We start from the raw sequence: 20,740 nt of genomic DNA, 5'->3' as shown, positions 1-20,740 counted from the left end.
TATATGCAAGGATAATAATAAAAAGATGGTTGTCCTTAATGGTTAAAGTGTCATTCATTAAACTTGGAGGTCATGGGTTCAACTCTTTTTACTAACATATAAGTGATATTTTTAAACTTGTATGCCAAGGCTCGAGTAGCTCGACTAGTCGAGTAGCTCGTAAAGCTCGTTCGGATCGAAAAAGTAATCGATCTTTCGAGCGAGCCGAGCCCAATTTATTTTTTTAAAGCTCGGCTCGTCTAACTAATCGAGTTTGTTTTTTTGTTCGAGATTGACTCGAACTCGAAATAGTTAAACTCGAACTCGGTTTAAACGAGTTCGAGCTTGAGCAGCTCGATTACCACCCCATGCATTGCCTCATAAATACGGAGTGATAAGATTTCTATTGAAATCTAAAAAATTATTCATTCAGATGGGAGAATTAATTAATGTCTGAAAAATTAGGATGTAAATACATTGAGTGACTTAATATTGCTTTAAAAAAAACTTGCTTGCAAATAGATACTTCATCATATCCACGTACGTACAGCCTTACGGCTTGCCTCATCTCCTCTTTATCTGGATTTGGATATTTAATGCTTCCGTTTTAATATGTAGTCCCAACTATGCATCCATGGCATATACGTACGTTTGTGTGCAGAAACTATACAAGCTAGCACAAAATTCGTGCATTAATTAGTTCATCCATCAGAATCAGTCTCGCGAAATGGTAAAGGAACAGTTTTCACTGCTCTAAACTTGCCAACATTGTTCAAGTGCTCATTCTCGAGTCTGCAACAATTCACCAGAACAAAACATTATATATACACTAGAGTTGGTTGTGATTATTAATATTAATATATATATATATATCTAAGTACCTATAGTAATTCCAATGGCCACGTCGAATCACTTCTAGTGAAGCAAGGGAGAATTCAAGCAGTCGTGATTCAAATAATCCAACTTTGAACTGTAGTACGGTCTCCAGCCAAGCAACCCTTAAAACAAAGTTTAAGGTCTGCATAATATAAAAAATTAGTTCTAATGCATCTTGACGGCCGACCACTAACTAAAAGAAATATATAGAGATCTCAATTGAGTGAGTTTATTAGATATAATTATTAACAAGTTAAACTCACAATAGCTACGTAATAGAATCCTTTCTTCTTCAAAACAAGTTCATCTCTAAGCCATAGGTTTCTCGATTTAGAATCAAAAAGTCCCCAATCTTTGACGAAGTCCCAGTATAGCTGGTACATTGTGGCAACCAATGAAGTCACCAATACAATGATCAACCACAAACGTGTTTCCTGTCTAGCATATGTTAACCTTGCCCCGGCTGCCACCATGGCTGACACATACTTCCCCAAATTAGCCAAATGGTTCGCATCACACTCGTCGAACCATCTTCGTGCACACTACATACGCACAATGCATAACATTTTAAATCAAGCAAAAGCTAGCCATGAACTTTCAATACAAATATATATAGTACTTACCTGCATAGCACGCCAATAGTATGGTGCAAAGGAAATTACATAAGCAATCTCTCGATATAACTTCCCTGACTTGCAAGTCTGATATTCATGCGTTTTAAAACTTCCTGCAAGGAAGTAACACGCTGTCGATTCCATGTGCCTTAACAATGGGATCTACAAAACAAAAACCCCGAATAATTAGTAAAAGAACATCATATTATGTAAGATTTCCATAATACTTTTATGTATGCACTATATATATATATCAAAGAACGTGCTATATATATACCTGGCTAGTTAGTTGATCAGCCATGAAGAAATCAACCATCAAAACCTGTTTTTTTTTTTTATGCAAGTAAATATATCAATTAAGCATGTTTCCTTATAACTATACTAGTAGCGGTATCGATCATATATATATATATATATATGAATGATTAGCAAATACTAAGAAGAGGTACCTTGTACAAAGGGGAGCAGACTATGTTGCGTATGACTCTAAGGAAACAATATCGAGTAGGGCGATATAAAATGTTTAAGGGACATACAAGCAATCCAATGAAAATCTGCAATCAAATAGATGGTAGCTTATAATTAATTAATTAATTAATCAGAGTTTTGAGTTGAAAATATACTGTATGATTTGTGTATATATATAATGAGTGAGAAAAATCAAGAAAAAATTAAAGGGGTGTACCAAAAGGAGAATGCCTGGAATAGCGTCGACTTGGGAAGGTGAAAATCCATGGGAAACCAAGATAAGATGCAGTACCATGGCAGAGACCACAGCGGTCATCATGCAGGTGCATATGAGAAATGCGTCTCTATACTTGAGCGCCGTAGCAGCTTGGAATTCGAATATGAAGTTGTAGTTTATCCTTGTAGCTTTCCACAAGAAGAGGTTGCACCCATACATAAACAAGTGCAAACTCAACAATGCAAACATACTGCATGCATGCATCCATCCATCCAATTTTAATTAATTAATTTTGACATACATACTTAATTATCTCTAGCCCACGTACTATATATCTTGATCGTGTACGTACCTGAAGACAGGGTAAACTGTTTCAACGTAATCGGCTTCTGTCCCAGGAGAGAACATGCCACTAATATGTGCCAATATTGCATAAACAGCAAACAAAGTTACAAAACTACCCGTAAACAATCCTGTTGCAGAAACACAAGCATGTTAAGTTAGAACCAAATCATGGTTATTCGTATTAATTACGGGTAGGTAGGTACAATTATTAATTAATTAACAAATTGTAATTATATATACCAACAAAAAAAGTGACCATGTGAGAGTCTTTTTGTTGCCGGGGTCTCAAGAACTTCATAGCCTTTTTCCTGTCATCTTTGGCAAAGTGCTTAGTGAAAGATGATTCCACTTCATCCATCAGTTTTACCACCTAGTTAAATATTTCAACAACCGATCATAAGTATATATACGTTTTTGTCAATTAACCTAAGAATATATAAGTGAGCAATGTATGTACTTTAATCCAATTAACCAATCATTATGTTTAACTTTTTAATTGATCAATTAAAAGTTTAGTTTATTTAACATTTTACTTTCTTATTAAAAACCCTTTATAGTTATTAAAAGATTTTTCTAACTTGTGTACACAAGAAACATATTAAAGTGAATCAGATGGAGTCAATATGTCTTGTATCAAAAATTAAAAAGTTCATCTTAAAATAGCAAATATATATGAGGATTAATTTATAACCATTTATAATTTATACTTATAAATTTAGGAAATATTAGTTCATAATATATATCATTGGGGATTTGGGGTTGCAAAGAAATGGTTATTACTCAGCAAAGTATTTAAAGGAGGCCATGGATGAGTTCATTAGGTGTTTAGGGTTATTGGGAAGAGAGCTCAGTGTTTTTTGGAAATGTCAAGCAATATGTTAGAGATTAGATTGTAAGTTTGATGCAAATTAAAGAGGGAAACTTCCTATAAGATACATGGTCCATTACAACAAATTAATCATTTCTACACACTTTATTCTATACACTTTTGAAATGTGTGTAAAATTTTGTTGAATACTTCGCACTTAAAAATATATACAAAATAGTCTACATTAAAAAGTGCGAAAAAAGCTACAAGCTTCACATTTAAAAGTGTTAAGAAAAATGTTCACACTAATAAGTGTGTACAAATTTTATACTTTACACACTTATAAGTGTGGAGATCATTTCTTCGCGGACGATTTCTTCACACTTGTGTAAAAATTACATGCGAAGAAATGATTTTTATAGTGCGTATAAATCACCCGTGAATAAATTATCTTTACATTTAAAAGTGCGTACAAATCTAATATTTTACACACTTGTTAGTGTGTAAAAATTTTCTTCACACTTTCAAATGTGAAACTTGTAACTTTTTTCACACTTTTTAGTGTAGACTATTTATACACATTTTTAAGTGCGAACAACTTAGAAAACTTTTTCATATTTTTAAAAAATGGTGCGTACAAACGACAAATTTTTTGTAGTGGTCCTTTTAATAACAAAATGATTGTCAAAAATTGATTGATAAGGTTGAAAGAAGAGTGATGGATTGGAAAGCCAAGTGATTATCATATGTTTGTTTGTGTTATCCTCATTGTTGTACAATCATTATAAATTTTAAAGTGTAGATTAATATGAAATTATAATTTTTCTTATATACGTTAGATGCATTTTTAAGGGCGGTATTTAGGATTCTTTATATAATTAATAACTTATATTTTAGTAACATATAAATAAGATGAGAACAACCAAACGCGTCGGTGGTAACTTTATTGGAAAAGCAATTCAAATTAATGGTACATACAGCAATTAGTAAGGAGTACGTGTATATGCACTTGTAAGTGCGTAATTACCTACAAGGATCAAACTCTTCTAATTGATTTTTTTTAGTGCGTAATTACCTACAAGGATCAAACTCTTCTAATTGATTTTTTTTTCTTTTTCTTTATCTTTTACGAGTATGGTACCCGTGCAATGCGACGACGATGACATTAATTGCGATGTGGTGGCGTCGACGGATGGTGATGATGATGTCATCGGCGTTAAGTAGTGTAGGTAATTGATACAAAAATATTTGATTTGTAGGGATATTGAATATCTTTTAAAAAATTATGGAATGATTGTGTAAGCTAAATAATTAAGGATAAAATGGTAATTTCGTGTATCCCAAAAGTGTAAACTTTTCAACCTAGGGATATAATTTTTATATAATAGTATAGAAGTATAGAAGAAGTATAGAAGTATAGATATAGATACATTATTTAATTCATGCTATATAATTTTTCTCGTGAAGTTGAGTTCATTATCAAGTAAAATTGAAGTTTGTGTTTCTTTTTTTTTAATCTCACAAATTTTCAACTCTTGAGAGATAGCAAATACTTGAAAATTTTGTACGGATATGTAAAAATTCGAACCATTTGGTGCTTCTACGAACTTGTTTCATAAAACTTGTAAATTGCGAAAACCGATGTTGAGAACACCGATCTTCAACATTTTTCTTGTTTTTCCTCCAAAATCGGTGTTGGAGTTGCCGTTCCTTCCTTCTTTCTTTGAAAACCGGTTACCTCATCACCGGTCTTGAAGTGTGGAAATGATGAGCACGTGGGGCCATGGGGGTGTTTGCAGCTTTATTCAAAATGAATTGCGGATGTAAGGCCTATACTTATAAGGTACCGCTTCTTACCCACTTCTAACACTATTTATCACTTTTAGACATACCAAGAACACCCCTTCCTTATAACCCTTACTTCTAACCCACCTCTTTTCCTATTCTTCCCCTCTAACACATCAAAGACGCACTTCTAATATTAGAAGTAACCCTCTAGACGCGGGCTAGACGCCGCCGGTGCTACTAACGTCCGCTGCTTCTTCTGCGTCTGACGCCGGCTTGACGCCTTATTAGGTGCGGCCTAAGAGAACCCCTTACGTATATAGTATTCGTCCGTATTCAACATCGAATATGGTCCACACCATTGGGTGTGGGCCGTATTGGTCCGTATTGGATGTCCGTATTGGACGGTTTGTGGTGGCCACTACGGAAGGTTTGAAGCTTTTTATTTATTTATTTATTTTTTTTATTTACGTCAACGGCTAGTTTGCTAAAAAAAAAAATTTTTTTTTACAATTCAGATTTGGTAGGTAACGGCTACTTATCAAAATTTTCAAAAAAACCAACCTTTTTCACCTTTTATTCACTTATTTAACCCACTTATTTCATTCATTCAACCAAAACTCAAATACTTTCAAATGCAAATCCAATTCATTCTTCAAACTAAAAATCACCATGTCTTTCTCATCGAGCATCCATACATACTCGGGTCCATTGCTTAGTGATGACGACAGTGATGAGGAGCTCATGGCTATCATGAAAGATTGTATCGAGCTCGATGAGGCCGAACCGTCCCAGAAATTAACTCGGGAACCGGTTTATAGAGATCGGTATGGGACTGCTGACCGACTCATGATAGATTATTTCATTGAAGACTCAACGTTTGCGCCACACCATTTTAGGCGGCGTTTTCGAATGAGAAAGAGCTTGTTCATGCGCATCATTCGTGATATACAAAGCTACTCTTTGTCTCCAAAACCAAGACATTTTACCCGAATGGAAGACTTACGTGTCGATGCAAGAAAAAGGGTTGGTTTTAGTACCATCCATAAATGTGTATCTGCCATACGACAACTGGCGTATGGCAAATCTCCGGACTCACTTGATGAATATTTGCATATGGAGGAGGAAACAGCTAGAGTATGTCTAGAAGATTTTTGGAAGTGTGTTTTTGAGCATTATGCAGCCGAGTATTTGCGAAGACCCACGCCTGATGACATACAACATTTGCTAAGCAAACACGAAGAACTTCATGGGTTTCCGGGGATGTTAGGATGCATCAATTGTATGCATTGGCCATGGAAAAATTGTCCAAAATCATGGCAAGGCCAATACACTCGTGGTGATAAATGACGTCCAACCATCATGCTTGAAGCGGTTGCGTCTTATGATTTATGGATATGGCATGCATATTTTGGCGCTGCAGGATCTAACAACGACATAAACGTCCTGAATCAGTCAAATTTGTTTAGGTTTTTTTTAATATGATTTCTCGCTTTTTAATATAACTTATCGCTTTTTAATATAATTTATTTATTAAATATAGGGAAATAATTGAGGATACGGCTCCCGACACTTCATTTACCGTTAACAGGACCGAATATAAGAAGGCATACTACCTTGCTGATGGCATTTATCCAGAGTGGTCTATGTTTGTGAAGTCGTTCTCATGCCCGCAAAACGAGAAAAGGAAGAAGTTTAAGAAGTACCAAGAAAGTGCTCGAAAAGATGTGGAGCGGGCATTCAGAGTTCTTCAAGGTCGATGGGAGATACTTCAGACACCGGCAAAAGCCATGAGTGTTAATAAGATTCGCCAAACCATGTATGCGTGTGTTATATTGCATAACATGATTGTTGAGGATTCGGGAAATGCCATAACCTCTTACGAAGAGGATTTCATTAACGAGCCACGTAACTTACCACGACGAACATTCGAGGAGAGGCTAAAGGTGCATGAGCGGACCATCAAGGAACTTCGAGACCGACACGTCCACCATTCTCTACGTCATGATCTCGTCGAGCATATTTGGAGTCTTCCTTAAATCTTGTTGCGCTTAAGTCATTATTAGGATTGTTTTTTTATTTTAAATGCATTTTAATGTTTTTTTTTTTATGTACGCTACTCATTTTTTTAATAAAATGGTATTTTAGGATTTAATATAATCTTTGTGTTTATTTTATAAATTATATTTGTGGTTTTATTTATTAAAAGTTTGAAAATAAATATGTTGGAGTGTATTGGTTAGTATTGGATGTATTGGGTGTAAATTGAGGAAAATATATTGGAAAGAGGTTTTGCTGATGTGGCACTGTATTGGTTAGTATTGGTATGGACCATTAGGGGTGCTCTAACAGGTTTTCTTATTAAATACAAATTGGTTTTATATTCTAATTTAACGAGAGCAAGTACTCGCGCGTTGCGGCGGTGAGATGGTGGGGTTGATAGGTCATAAAGTGTGATAGCCAAATACCTTAGCCGTATGGGCTCCGCCCTCGGATTTAAAAATTCGTCGAAAGTATATCGAATTACATCTCTAATGAAAGAGAATGAAATTTTAAGAACACCCATATAATTTTTATAATTTATCGATTTACGGTTTTTGAGATAAAAAATTTTGAATAAATTGAAAGAATAAATGATTTATGGAGGAGAGAGAAAAAAAATGATTGGTTGAGATTTGAGGAGAGAGAAAATGTGTTAGGTAAATATAGAATTGATATATGGACAATTTGGGAAAATAAATGTTGAAACTTAAAATGTAAACAGAGAGATTTGCTTTATAATATAGTATAGATATTGATATAGATATAGATAAAGTTTGTATACTTTTATTTAAATTAATATGTTTTTTAAATAACTTTGTCTAGTTTTATTTTGTTTATAATACTTTTTTATTTCATGTTTTTGTTTAAATAAAAAAATTTTTAACAACAAACTTTTAACTAAGACTACCTTATTTTAATACACCAAAAAACACCATTTTCAAGGTTTGAACCTTGATATTTTCTCCAAGAAGACAAAGCCTCTAAATAATTAATATACTTATCTATACAATTTGTTTTTAATAAATTAAAAATAAACAAAAACACATACATGTCTTCATACACCATTGAATGATTGTAAAAACTAAACATATGTTAGGTCGATTCTCATTAGGTTAAATCCGTACGTTGTATGAGACTGACCGAGATTGTAAATAAAAAGTATAATGATAGTTACTGTATTATTAGTAATTTTCGTTATTATAAAAAATTATCAGATTACGACTTATATGCAAATAATAAGATTATGATAAATGAATATATATAATATATGTCAAGTGTGTTAAAGCACCAAATGCTTCGAATTTTTACATATTGATACAAATTCTTCCAAATACTTAGAAAGTTTTAGTCCCGATTGATGTATATATTCTGTATACATCTATAACTTGAAAACAGAATTTGTCGCATAATAAAATTAAAATTACGTTGAAAATGCTAGATTTACAAATTAGTTATATATATATATACTAGGTATTTTAACTACGCGATGCGCGTGACTGTTTAAGAAAGAAATTTTTAAAAATTAATATAGATATAAACCTTAATGTCGTTAAAGATTTTTAAAATATTAATCTAGATATAAACATTAATGATTGGTAAAAAATATTTTGTCTTAAATTATATATTATTCTTTCGTAGCTATTTTTGTGAACATATATAAGTAACATTTCAAACATTACCTCGGAATGATTTATTTTGAGATTTTTTTTTTATAAAAAACTATTTAATTCTTGTATTAATCTTATCATTAACTTAAATTTAAATAAATATCATAAATATATAGTTAAAAAGGATATTTTTTAGGAACATGTATCATTATCCCATGAATACTAAATATTTGAATAAAATAATTGGTGATGAATATATTTATGTCGTGTAGATGTAATGTGAATATGGAGTAGCGAATTTAAGTATATGCAAAAGCTAGATTATAAAATGTATAGTACAAAATCTATTTAAGGGGGAAAAAATTCAAACATTTAATAAAATCTTAAGTTTTTTTTATTTTACTTCATTTATTCTCCATATATTTTAAAAATTCTATAGTTAAAATATTGTAAAAAATATATGAGGATGACACATAGGATTTAACCCTATGTAGCAATGTTATAAGCTACTTTTAAGTTAAAGATGTTTTAAAATCGTTCGGCTTCTTACTGTTTTAATAATTATATAGATATTGAAACTTATGTGTCATTAATGAAATAAAGAGAGAATAAAAAAAAAAGTTTTGTTAATGACAGCCATTAGGGCTATCAATATTAATTAATTTGATGCATTAAAATTTGTATTTTTTTTTACTAAAATTTAAGGGACAGTTATTGATATATAAAATACTACTTTATATGCATGTAATATATATTTGTTCTGGTTTACCTTATCAGAACTAATAAAATGGGATCTCTTGACGGCTTTGAGGTACGTTGTCGATGACTGTTGACTGGATACCTATAAATATGGAAATTAAAAGTCAAAATCATGTTCAACAAGAATCTCAAATCCTTTACCTTTGCAAAAGATAATATGTCGTTTATTTGATTCAACTCTTTTCTTTTTTAATCTGATGTCAATATATGATTATTATTTTTATTTTATATTTTAATCCATCTTTTTTCAACATTATCGATTTATCTCAATGCATTACACATATGAAACCAGCAGGAAACCTTGTAAATTTTGACTGTCATGTGTCATAAATATTAATGAAAAAAATAGTTCATTTGTATGGTAACTAGCTTATCAAACCGGGGTAATACCCGGGTAGATCGAATATACATATTTAGAGTTTTAGTATATATACATTTATATTTATATGTGTATATAGATACATAACAATGAAGATAAAGGACAAGAAAAAATAAACATAATTATAATTTTGAATCAATTTTGTCATGTTGGTATATTTTTAAGAATATGCTTAAAGATATTTATTAACTAATATGGCAAGAATTTAAAAAATATAATAAATTAAGCAATGTAATTTAATGGTAAAATGATGTCATAATTTATTTAGTCGAGAATGAAATAATTTTTAAAAATAATTTTGGAGTTGCCATATAAAATATTGTAATAAAATGATAACGTAGGCATAATTTTGTTTTATTTAATATAGTGATTTAAAAAGTTTTATAGAAATATCAAAGGCATTTGCCTTCATTATTTATAAGAAAATTATTAGCTTCTGATTGGTTTAAAGGTTTTAAAAAAAGGTAAAAATTGAATAAGTAGGACAATATTTAATAAAAATCATATATTGAGATAATTAAAAAGAATAAAATTTAAAACTTTTGAGTTGGGCCAAGCATAAAAAACACAAAAACTAAAGCCTCATGCAAATTTGGGTCTATGCTATAGTACGACCATACCTATGTAAATATTGCACTTGCTAATTGCTATTAAGACAACTTTTTACCTTGTCGAATTTCTTCAATATCTTAACAAAAGCTACCATATTTAGTGAGCTGCATGCCAAAATAATTCATTTGATGGATCAGACATAACATTAATTATTTATGTGCACATATATACATAGGAAATAAATAATGGTTGTAAGTACCTATAAGTTTTTAGCAGGCCAAGGCCTCTATAAAGCTCAACGAAAGCTCCTCTGATCATTTTTTCAGCACACTGGAGCTTCTTGCGGTTAATGTATTCACCACCACCACCACCACCACCTTCTTTTTGCTTATCAGCGGCAGGGTTGTTTACGAGATCTTCCCATAGCATAGATGTAACTGCTGTTATGGTTCGTGTAGGCGTTGTTGCTGGAATATCGATCCTCATTGCCGTTTTAGGCTTTCCCTTTTTCGTCTTTCCCCTTGTGGCCGCACCAACAAGGTTGATTCCATTCTTTTCTAGAGCGGATATCACATCATCCGTCTCCCCGCCACCCCTTTCACCAAACTCTGATCCAGTTTCTGCATGCATCCATCATATCCATCGGTCCATTAATTATTACTACGTACTCGTATTGATTAGCTAGCTAGTACTTACATAAATATTAGTTTATCTAAATTAAAACTACAAAAGCACATACGAACATGCAGTTAATTCATATATGAATTATATTTTTGACCAGGGAAGTAAAAAGAAAAGTAAACATAAGATATAAGATATACTGATATACATAGAGATATGAGTTTATATATATAGGGGATAATAATATAAGGTTGTTAGGTACCTAAACTTAGGTGTAGAAAAGTCAAATATTATTTTTTTTAATCTATAAAATTCATGGGGACCAAAGGATTTATTCATTAATAAAAAAATATCAAAAAATTTGTATGTGTGTGGGGTTACACACCCAAGCTTAGGTGTCGGACAACCTTATATTCACTTTTCCTATATATAGGGATGGTAATATAAGGCTGTCGGGTATCTAAGCTTAGGTGTGGAACACTCACATATTAATTTTTTAAATCATAAAAATCATGGGGGTTAGACATTTATTCATTAAACAAGATATAATAAAATATTAGTATGTGAAGGGTTCCACACCTAAGCTTAGGTGTTATATATATATACATATGTACGTAGGTAGGTAGGCCAGTTTGATGTATGTACGACTTGTACATAGTACTCCGCATTAATTAGTTGCATATAGAACCTAATTAAGAAGGTTGGATCGGATAATTAAAACTCTCGCCACTAGTAACAGGGGTCAAAATTTATATCCTTATGTGTTGCAAAATTAGAAAGGTCAAGGATTTATATTTTAGATAGAATCTAGAGGCAACGTATCGACCTTAGGTAGGGGTATAGTAAGGTTGTTTACATCTACAACAACAATAAGAACAAGACTCAATCTTTGCATGCGAAGTATAGGAAAGCTGATATATAGACAGTCTTGCTTCTACTTATAGATAGGGAGACTGCTTCCATACTGAGTAAGGCTGTCTACATCCCAACCTCCTCATATATCATTGTGGTATTGAGATCCAAAACCCATGAAAGACGTCATTGAGTGTTACTTATATATAGAGAAAATTACATTTTTGGTCCCTTAAGTTGACAGGATTTTCGGTTATTGCCCTTAAGTGATTAATTATAGATTAAAAATCTAAAGTTGGTTAAATTTTTACTTTTTAATCAATAACTAACAACCGTCTATTAGGTCCGTTAACTGAGGGCAAATTTGTCATTTTACCATGATCCCTTCTTCTTTTTCTCTTCCACACTCAAACACAAACCCAGATTCGTCAGGTTTTGAAGAAAACGAAATGTCAATTGAAATCAAGGTGGCCGAAAATTTGATAGTCACGACGGAAAAATTAAAATCTAGATTTATCTCTTGTTTCTTCAAATCAAAACATGAAACATGTTGCAATCGACTTAGAAATCAATCGCGCACGAACCCTAGCCAAAATAAATCCGATCTACACTTTGCTAGAAAAACTTGACTCGCCGGAAAAACTTGTTTGAATCGAAAAGAAAGACAACACAAAGCAATTGCACTTTGAATCATTTTGTTTTTCGGCCACCGTGATTTTCAAAATCCGGGTTTGTGTTTGAGTTTGGAAGAAGAAGAAGAGATCAAGGATATGCCCCTCACTTAACGGACCTAATAGGCGACTATTAGTCACGGAGTGAAAATTGAAAAAATTGACCAACTTTAAGGTTTGGTCTGTAATTAATTCACTTAAGGGCAATAACTGAATATCCTGCGAACTTGAAAGACCAAAAATGTAATTTTCTCTTATTAATATATATATATATATATATATAGAGAGAGAGAGAGGGAGATAGGAAGAGTTGTTTAATAATGCATTAAAAAACATGAGAAACATTCTCAACCACACATTTTTCTCTCTTTTCTCCATTCACTTACACATGTCAAAGTTACGTGGTGGCATGTGTAAACCATGCCTTTTATTTTTTACCTACACATGTGTAAACTAGTGCATTTGATTTTGAATAAACCAATGCATATATATATATATATATATATATATGGGAAATATAATTAGATTACAAGCAATCCAAAAGGTACAACGGGATCAATCCTGGCTGTCCGATCAAGGGCTCACATCAAGCCTTCTCCTCCTTCTTCCTACTTCTCCGGCTGCTGTGTCACTTGCTTCTTCTCCGGCGAGACTGCCGCCGCCAGTCACCACCTTCTTCTTCTCCGGCGAGACAACCACCTCCACCACCATTATCTCCGACCACCCCAACCACGGCGCCGACAGCAAGCACTTCGCCTGTACCGTATCAAACCGCCACAATCTCTTGGATTGCAACCCATCAAATCCATACGATTCCTATATGTGTCCGGTGACAACTAGTTTAGAACCGATGAGGGCAACGCCCGTACCGTATCCACCGGAAAATGAAACAGATGATTGCCGGAGATTTCGTCGGAGGTGGTGGAGGTGGTTGTCTCGCCAGAGAAGAAGGAAAAAAGAGGAGGCGGTGACGTTCGCCGGAGAAGAAGGTGGTGGCTGGTGGCGACAGTCTTGCCAGAGAAGAAAGAAGAAAGAGGAAGAAGATGCTTGATAAAACGGTGGAGATTGCTCCCCTTGTACTTTTTGGATTGCTTGTACTCTATTAAACCCACCCCTATATATATATATATATATGGGCGGGGTATACGTACGACATACCAGAGTCGGATGTGCGGCCAGATGAATAAGAGCGTAGGAATCCGGAGGAGGCGGGTGACGCCCTACCGCTGTTTAATCTTCGTCGTCTATCAACAATTAGTTGTTGGAGGTCCAATAGAATCTGGAGTTGTTTATTAAGCATTTCTCCTCTTGCAAGGAATTCTGTCTCTTTATTTTTGTAGAACTGGTTCACCTTATCTAGCTCTTCATCCAACTTTTCGAAGAACAACTTCACCTATATATATTACACATCATGGAATGATCAATAATGAATTTACACTTTTAATGAAGTGGTAACGTACAATATATGATATCATGATTATGATGATGTTGATATATACATACCTCATCTTCCTCGGAGTACAAATGATGAACAAGTTCACTTTCATCATCTCCGTCGTCATCATAACGATCTTCGCCTTCTTGCTCCATATGTATTGAATCTAATTTCACCTGGAGAGCACCACGCGTACATATGTTGAATATTATATATATATATATATATATATAGGAGTTGGGTATTGTAAAACAACTATTAAAGTAAAACAAATAAGATAAGATCTTGACCTTTAGATCATAGTTAAATTGATGCATAAAGATTTACAAAGCAATTGATGTACGGTGATATTTATGATGTACGGTGATTTCCACTGGTATAAAACTTATTGTTTTATTTGTTTACTTTAATACTTGTTTTATTTTACCTAAAACCTATATCTATATATATATATATATAAGGGAAATGATTAATCCTCATAACAAAATAGCCTAAAAATCCTGTTAACTATTGGATTATGACATGTGGAAAAATAAAAGGCAAAATTAGGAGAATTTTTAAGATATTTTGTTAAGAGGATTAGTCATTTTCCATAATATAATGCTTAATTGTTTTTATATATAAGGTATATAATGTTTAATTAGTTAATAAAAATCCTAAAAGAATTCATTTGCTTAATTTGTTGATGATCGATATGTATGGTGACATGGCATGTGTACGCTAGCTATATATCCTTTGCTTTTCACGATGGTACCGTGAAAGAGCAGTTACGAGTGTGACACAACCTTTTATATATATATATATATATATAGAAAAATAATATAAGATTGTTACATACTTGAGCTTAGATAAATAACCCGGCCATCGCATATCAATTTATTGATATTTGTTGAATAATAAATATTAAATAAATCACATGTAGCTCATAAATTTTATGGTTTTAAAAATGATATGCAAGGGGCTTCCTTACATAAACTTAAGTATGAGACAACCTTATATTTACTAATGGAACATGGATTAGGAAGAATCATATTTTAGAAAAAAAATTCTATATGTTAAAAAAATATATAAATGTCTAGATACCCTTAGTTTTGTAAAAGAATTTTTTTCCCCTCAAACTAACGACCTTACAACATTGTTTGACAGTAAGTGAGACCCCAAAAACCTTGAGTGGTTGAAATTTCTATATGTATATATAATATAATTTTTTTATATGGAAAAAAACGACGCCTAAGGGCGTCCTTAACGTTGGAAATAACCTAACTGATTAATTTACGCAGTTCATGGTATATATAACTTGAAATGGTAAACTTCATGCGTAACGGTACTTAATTAGCATGAAAAAAAAAACATACTCGTATAATATTATGGGAATAAAGAAACGAAAAAAATCATGAGTGATGACACGATAACCATGATTAAGACATATGCACCAAATCTAAAGCAAGTCTTTTTTTTTTTTTTTTCTTTCTTTTAGTGTATAAATTTAATGCAATAGCGTTAGCTCTCAAAGGCAATATTTTTTCAACTATACGTACATACATTCTTAAATTATTTGGATCTTATATATATATGTATCTTTTATTTTACAGTTAGAAATATATAGTACATGCAATGTATCGGAATAATTAATGATTGAGTGATGGAAAGGATATGATGATATACCTGAAGGATTTCAGCTGCAGGTGGGGGGTCGTTGGAGGCCGCATTATAATTAAGTGGGATACAACGATGGAAGAAAGAGCGGACAGGGTCAAATATGGAGAGTCCATAATCATGATTAATGGGATTACATGATGATGATGATGATGAAGTGGTTTTGGAATATTGGTGTTTATGACTCGTATTATTATTAGCTAATCTGGAGAGTTTAACCTTTTTAACATGTTTCTTGAGCTGCCAGTAGTTCACAAACGCATCTTTCCATTCAGGAATCAGTTGTGCTTCAAGTTCCTTTGAGAACTTCACCATATTATTTATATTTTATTTTCTTTAAACCAGTCTCGCGGCTCTCCTATAATGGATCCCTCGGAGAAAGAGAGAGGGGGGGAGAGAAAGGTTAAGTTGTTCAATGGGGGTGCTTATAGATTTATAGAGAGAGACAATTAAATGCATGATGTCATAATGTGTGTTGGTGGAAGCTAGAAAGATGGTTTAACAAACAAGAGCTTAAAACGCTAGCTTAATTAATGAATTGTATCTAATTAATAGGAGACATATATACATTCAAAAAGACAGAAAATGAATGACAAATTAATGTAATAGGTAATAAAGTTGGAAAATCTTTGCTTCTTCGATCACTTGTAATTTCTTTTCTTGCAAATTCATGCCACATAAGGGGTAATGGAAATCCCCCTTCAATTTCATCCTACTCATGCTACATGTGTAAAATAATTATTCCCTATATATATATATATATATATATATTAGAAACTTATATAAATGTACAAGTACTTTATGCGTGAAATATACAAGCATTTAAAACACATACTAATTTTAACCAAATTTTGTTTTAACCCTCTAAACTTTAACCAAATTTCGTTTTAACCCTTAAAATTTATATTTTTTTTAAACTTTTATCCCACATCAAAGTTTTCGCTTTCATTTTCGTGATACTAAACTTAGCTCAGTCTGACCCAGATCAGATTACAAGAACAAAAAAATCACCAAATATTTATATGTCAGATTTGTCATCACCAAATTTACAAACCTTATACAATGTGCATTGGGACTCAACAGTTTTCATATTCTTTGATAATAATTAAAACACTTCATTTGAGTGAGAATTGTAACTTTAAATATTAATACACAAAACTAATATATAAAAGGGGGAAATTGGCTAAAAAGTTAAATTATTGATAAAAAAACAAAAAAAGTTTAAATTAATGAGACTTTTTCTACAAATATTAATAAAAATTCTAGAAAAAAACCGGCCAATAAAAAATTATTATCGATCAATTTGAAACCATTAAAAAAAATCAGTAATTAATAAACCAGGCACCTTTCGGACACTTGGTCGGACTGGTTTGAACTGGTTTAAGACATTGTATTAGCCAAAGTTAATCACTTTTGAATACACATATATATGATTTGTGTGATCTACGTCAGCTTTCCATTATATATATATGTATTATATTGTTTATATATATATATATACACATTGCATTTCCCACTAATCCATCACTAATAAATTATTTCACCCCTAGCTATCTACAGAGAATAATGGTAGATGACATGTTATAGTGTGTTTCTTGCCAAAATTTGTAAGAGTTGTTTGTTATGTTTTTTACTATAAAAACTCTAGGACTACTGGATCTAACTTTTTTTTTTAGGTGAATTTCGTTGAAAACTTCGTGTCGCGATTCGACAGTGAGAGGTATAATATACGTTGTTTTAATCGGATCCGCACTAAAGAGCTCTCTCGAAGTAGAAATGCCAATGTCAAATATCCGATGGGAGGAAAACCCATCGGGTTTTACTTCGAGGGAGCTCTCTAGCACGGATCCGATGAAGACAACGTATGCTAGACCTCTCGTTCTCTTAACCGGATCTAACTAATGGTACTAAATGCATAATAAATCAAATTTCTCACAAACTTCAAACTCAAGAACTAAACGATACAATTAGACATATATATCATCCAATTGTAATTATTATTAACTAGGTAGTTCGTAAACCCCGCGTTACACGCCATAATTATCACTTTTTTGTGTTTTGTTCTTTAGAAACTATACCGCAAACAAAATATTGAAAATGTTTTTAATAGTTAACTAAAAAAACAAATGAAAAGTAAAAAAAAAAAACCAATATAACAAAAAAATGCTAAAAGGCAAAAATAAAGTTACAAAAGGAATAGGAAAAAAAATGTCACCTAAAATAAAACCAAAGTTAAACAATGTGTTAACAAAAGAAAACTATAAAAGGAAAACACAAAATACAACATAATACATAAATTAATATATCAAAGGTAAATATTATTAAAGTGTAAAAGAAAAAAAAAATATTTTAAAACATAAAAGAAAAAGGAGACAAAAACAAACAGAAAAAAGAGTACAGTTTAAAATGTAAATGCCAAAATCTTTATAAAAAAAAAACTGGAAAAAAAATCCCCAAAGAGAGGAGTTTAGTTTCAAACTTGCAACCTATCCTAAACAAGGCAATCAACAAACTATCATTGTTAAACAGTTTTAATATTATAAATCTTAAACTAAATATATATTATAACTTTATGAGAGTAAGTACCAGCGTGTTGCGACGGTGAGATGGTGAGGTGATAGGTCATAAAGTGTGATAGCCAAATGCCTTAACCATACGGATTCCGCCTTCGGATTTAAAAATTCGTCGATAGTATATCGAATGACATCTCTAAGGAAAGAGCATGAAATTTTAAGAACACCCATATAATTTTTATAATTTATCGATGTACGGTTTGTGAGATAAAAAATTTTGAATGAATTGGAGAAATAAATGATTTATGGAGGAGAGAGAAAAAAGATAATTGGTTGAGATTTGAAGAGAGAGCAAAGGGTGTTTGTTAATATAAAAAAGACAGAAGGGGCATTTTGAGAAAGTAAATGCTGAAACTTAAAATGTTAGACGTGGACTTTTTGCTTTATAGTATAGTATAGATATGAGTTATACTTTATGTTTAAAAAAATGTGTTTTACTATTCACATTGCTTAAAAAAAATGTGTTTTACTATTCACATTGCTTCCGAATAATAAAAGTATATAATATAATATAATGACACTACTTTAAATGGGACACTAATAGAAATTATACGAAGTATAATTATACGAAGTATAATTTCTAATCAATTATTCTAGCAGTTATGGATGAACCTTCCATGTCGTCGCCACACCGTTACATCGCACAAACATGTGTCTAGTACTACTATATAAAAATTGTAATTTTTGTTTTTGTTGAGAATTAGATAATCTGGATATGAGTTAACACAATTACTGCTTTAAACAGTTATACATTATGCATTAACATACATGTGTTTGTTATAATTGTATAGAAAACGTTGTAGATTTATCACTAGAAAATAGTATTATATTGAATCCTGTTTGTATGGCTATAACGTATATTAATGATGATCATCGAGCTAACATATTAGAGAGGTATTCGCATAATACGTGGGTGATGGTGAAGGCGGCGGCAACAGAGACTGATAGCGGCGGCGGTGACAATGGCTGATGGCGGGCAGTATAGATGATTATTGTAAAGGTGGAGGTAATGTATGTATTGTAGGAGTAGAATAGTAATCACTGCAAAAATAATTAATGTTATTGATGTATGCTGTAAATAGTTTTATTAATATTAAGGTAATTTGGTTATTATAAGAGTTGGGGATGTATGTTGTAAATAAGAGTATTATATGTATATTAGGTAAAAATACTTTTGAAGAAGATGAAGTACAGTACAGTAGGCCTCTCCCAACAATGAACACTTCCTCGTCTCTTCTTTGTCGCCACATTTGCACCACGTCATTTCTTCCTTACTTCCTCACCTCATGACACACTCATGCCAAACAAAACTTCTTATTTAAACGCTCATCTTTGTCTTCACCTCATTTTCTTGGCGGCACAAACTCAGGTGACACATCTGTGACAACTTCGTGCCAATGGTGTTATGGTGGAGACACAACGGTGACACTCTGTTGGGAGAGGCCTAATAGTCGAATAGGATAAAGGGTTGTGAAGGTTACGAAGATCTCAAGAAGAGAAGAAAAGACTTGTTGAAGAAACAATACTATGTATTCACAAGTTTCAAAGATGAATCTCTTGATAAGACATTAATTCGTTACAGTCATCTGCTGGTTGAGCTTGCCTTCTTTGGGTATAAACCTGATCTTGAAGATGTTATTGAGAAGTTGCTGGAAGTTCTTCCAGTTAAGTTAGAAGGGTTTGTCATTTCTATCCAGCAAAATCCCGAATTCAGTACATGGACTCTGATCAGATTATTCGAAAGCTGCGAGGTCATCAAGATATGAAACGGAAGTCGAAGGAAGCAAGTGGAAGTGATTTTGTTCAGCGTCCTGAACTTTATCATAGCAAGTCAAGCATTCCTTCTGCTAAATCTTCAAGTGGAGGGATCACTACCTTCTACAGTGGAGATGATGAAAAATTGAAGATGACAATGGATTCTGACAGCAACTTGATGTATGTAACTTCTCTGGAATCAGCTGTGGTTGTTCATAATGGGAATCGAAATAGTAAATCTGAGCAGAAGATCTACAAAGGGACATCTGGGCATGCTCGCTTCATTTGTGTCTGCTCATGAGAAGCTAATTGGAGGAAAACTGTCTGATCCTGATCTGATTAGGGAGGATTACAAGCAAGTTGATCCAGATGATCTAGAAGAAATGGATTCGAACTGGCAATTGGCAATGTTAACATTGAGAGTTCAACGATTCACTGATAGAACGAGAAAAAAGGTCATTGACGGCAAAGTAAGGTTTGATAAGACAAAAGTGAAATGTTTTAAGTGTGATGGTTTTAGGCCTTTTGCACGTGAATGTCAGAGGCCAAGACGGGACAACAATTCATCTACCGGTCGTCAGAACTACAATCAAGGTGGTTCTATTGCAAGTCAGAATTCAAGGCGTCAATATGCTAATACTGGAAACAGAAGTTTAGGAGAAACAGATAACTCGAGAGCTTTGGTTGTGCAAAATGATGGTACACATAATTGGGGTTCAACTAGTACCGATGATCATAATCATGC

At 32.6% G+C, this 20,740-nt stretch overlaps 1 protein-coding gene across 1 annotated transcript; it reads right to left on the bottom strand.

The window, feature by feature from the left end:
• Positions 1–385: 385 nt before the first annotated feature.
• LOC122584722 (phosphate transporter PHO1) lies at positions 386–16,043 on the bottom strand. Its single transcript, XM_043756771.1, has 15 exons — positions 15,677–16,043; positions 14,080–14,187; positions 13,735–13,969; positions 10,692–11,052; positions 10,548–10,596; positions 9,512–9,583; positions 2,740–2,869; positions 2,507–2,627; positions 2,155–2,404; positions 1,919–2,023; positions 1,747–1,791; positions 1,479–1,631; positions 1,119–1,397; positions 861–997; positions 386–771 (listed from the first exon to the last, which is right to left on the bottom strand). Exons 1-15 carry the CDS (start codon positions 15,980–15,982, stop codon positions 681–683), a joined length of 2,442 nt encoding a protein of 813 aa, XP_043612706.1. The 5' UTR covers positions 15,983–16,043; the 3' UTR covers positions 386–680.
• Between the last annotated feature and the right edge of the window lie 4,697 nt (positions 16,044–20,740).

This window comes from Erigeron canadensis, chromosome 1 (genome assembly GCF_010389155.1).
Source record: "Erigeron canadensis isolate Cc75 chromosome 1, C_canadensis_v1, whole genome shotgun sequence".
Classification (NCBI taxonomy): domain Eukaryota; kingdom Viridiplantae; phylum Streptophyta; class Magnoliopsida; order Asterales; family Asteraceae; genus Erigeron; species Erigeron canadensis.
The sequence above is the reverse complement of the archived record's forward strand: the minus strand, read 5'-3'. Positions and strand labels throughout refer to the sequence as shown.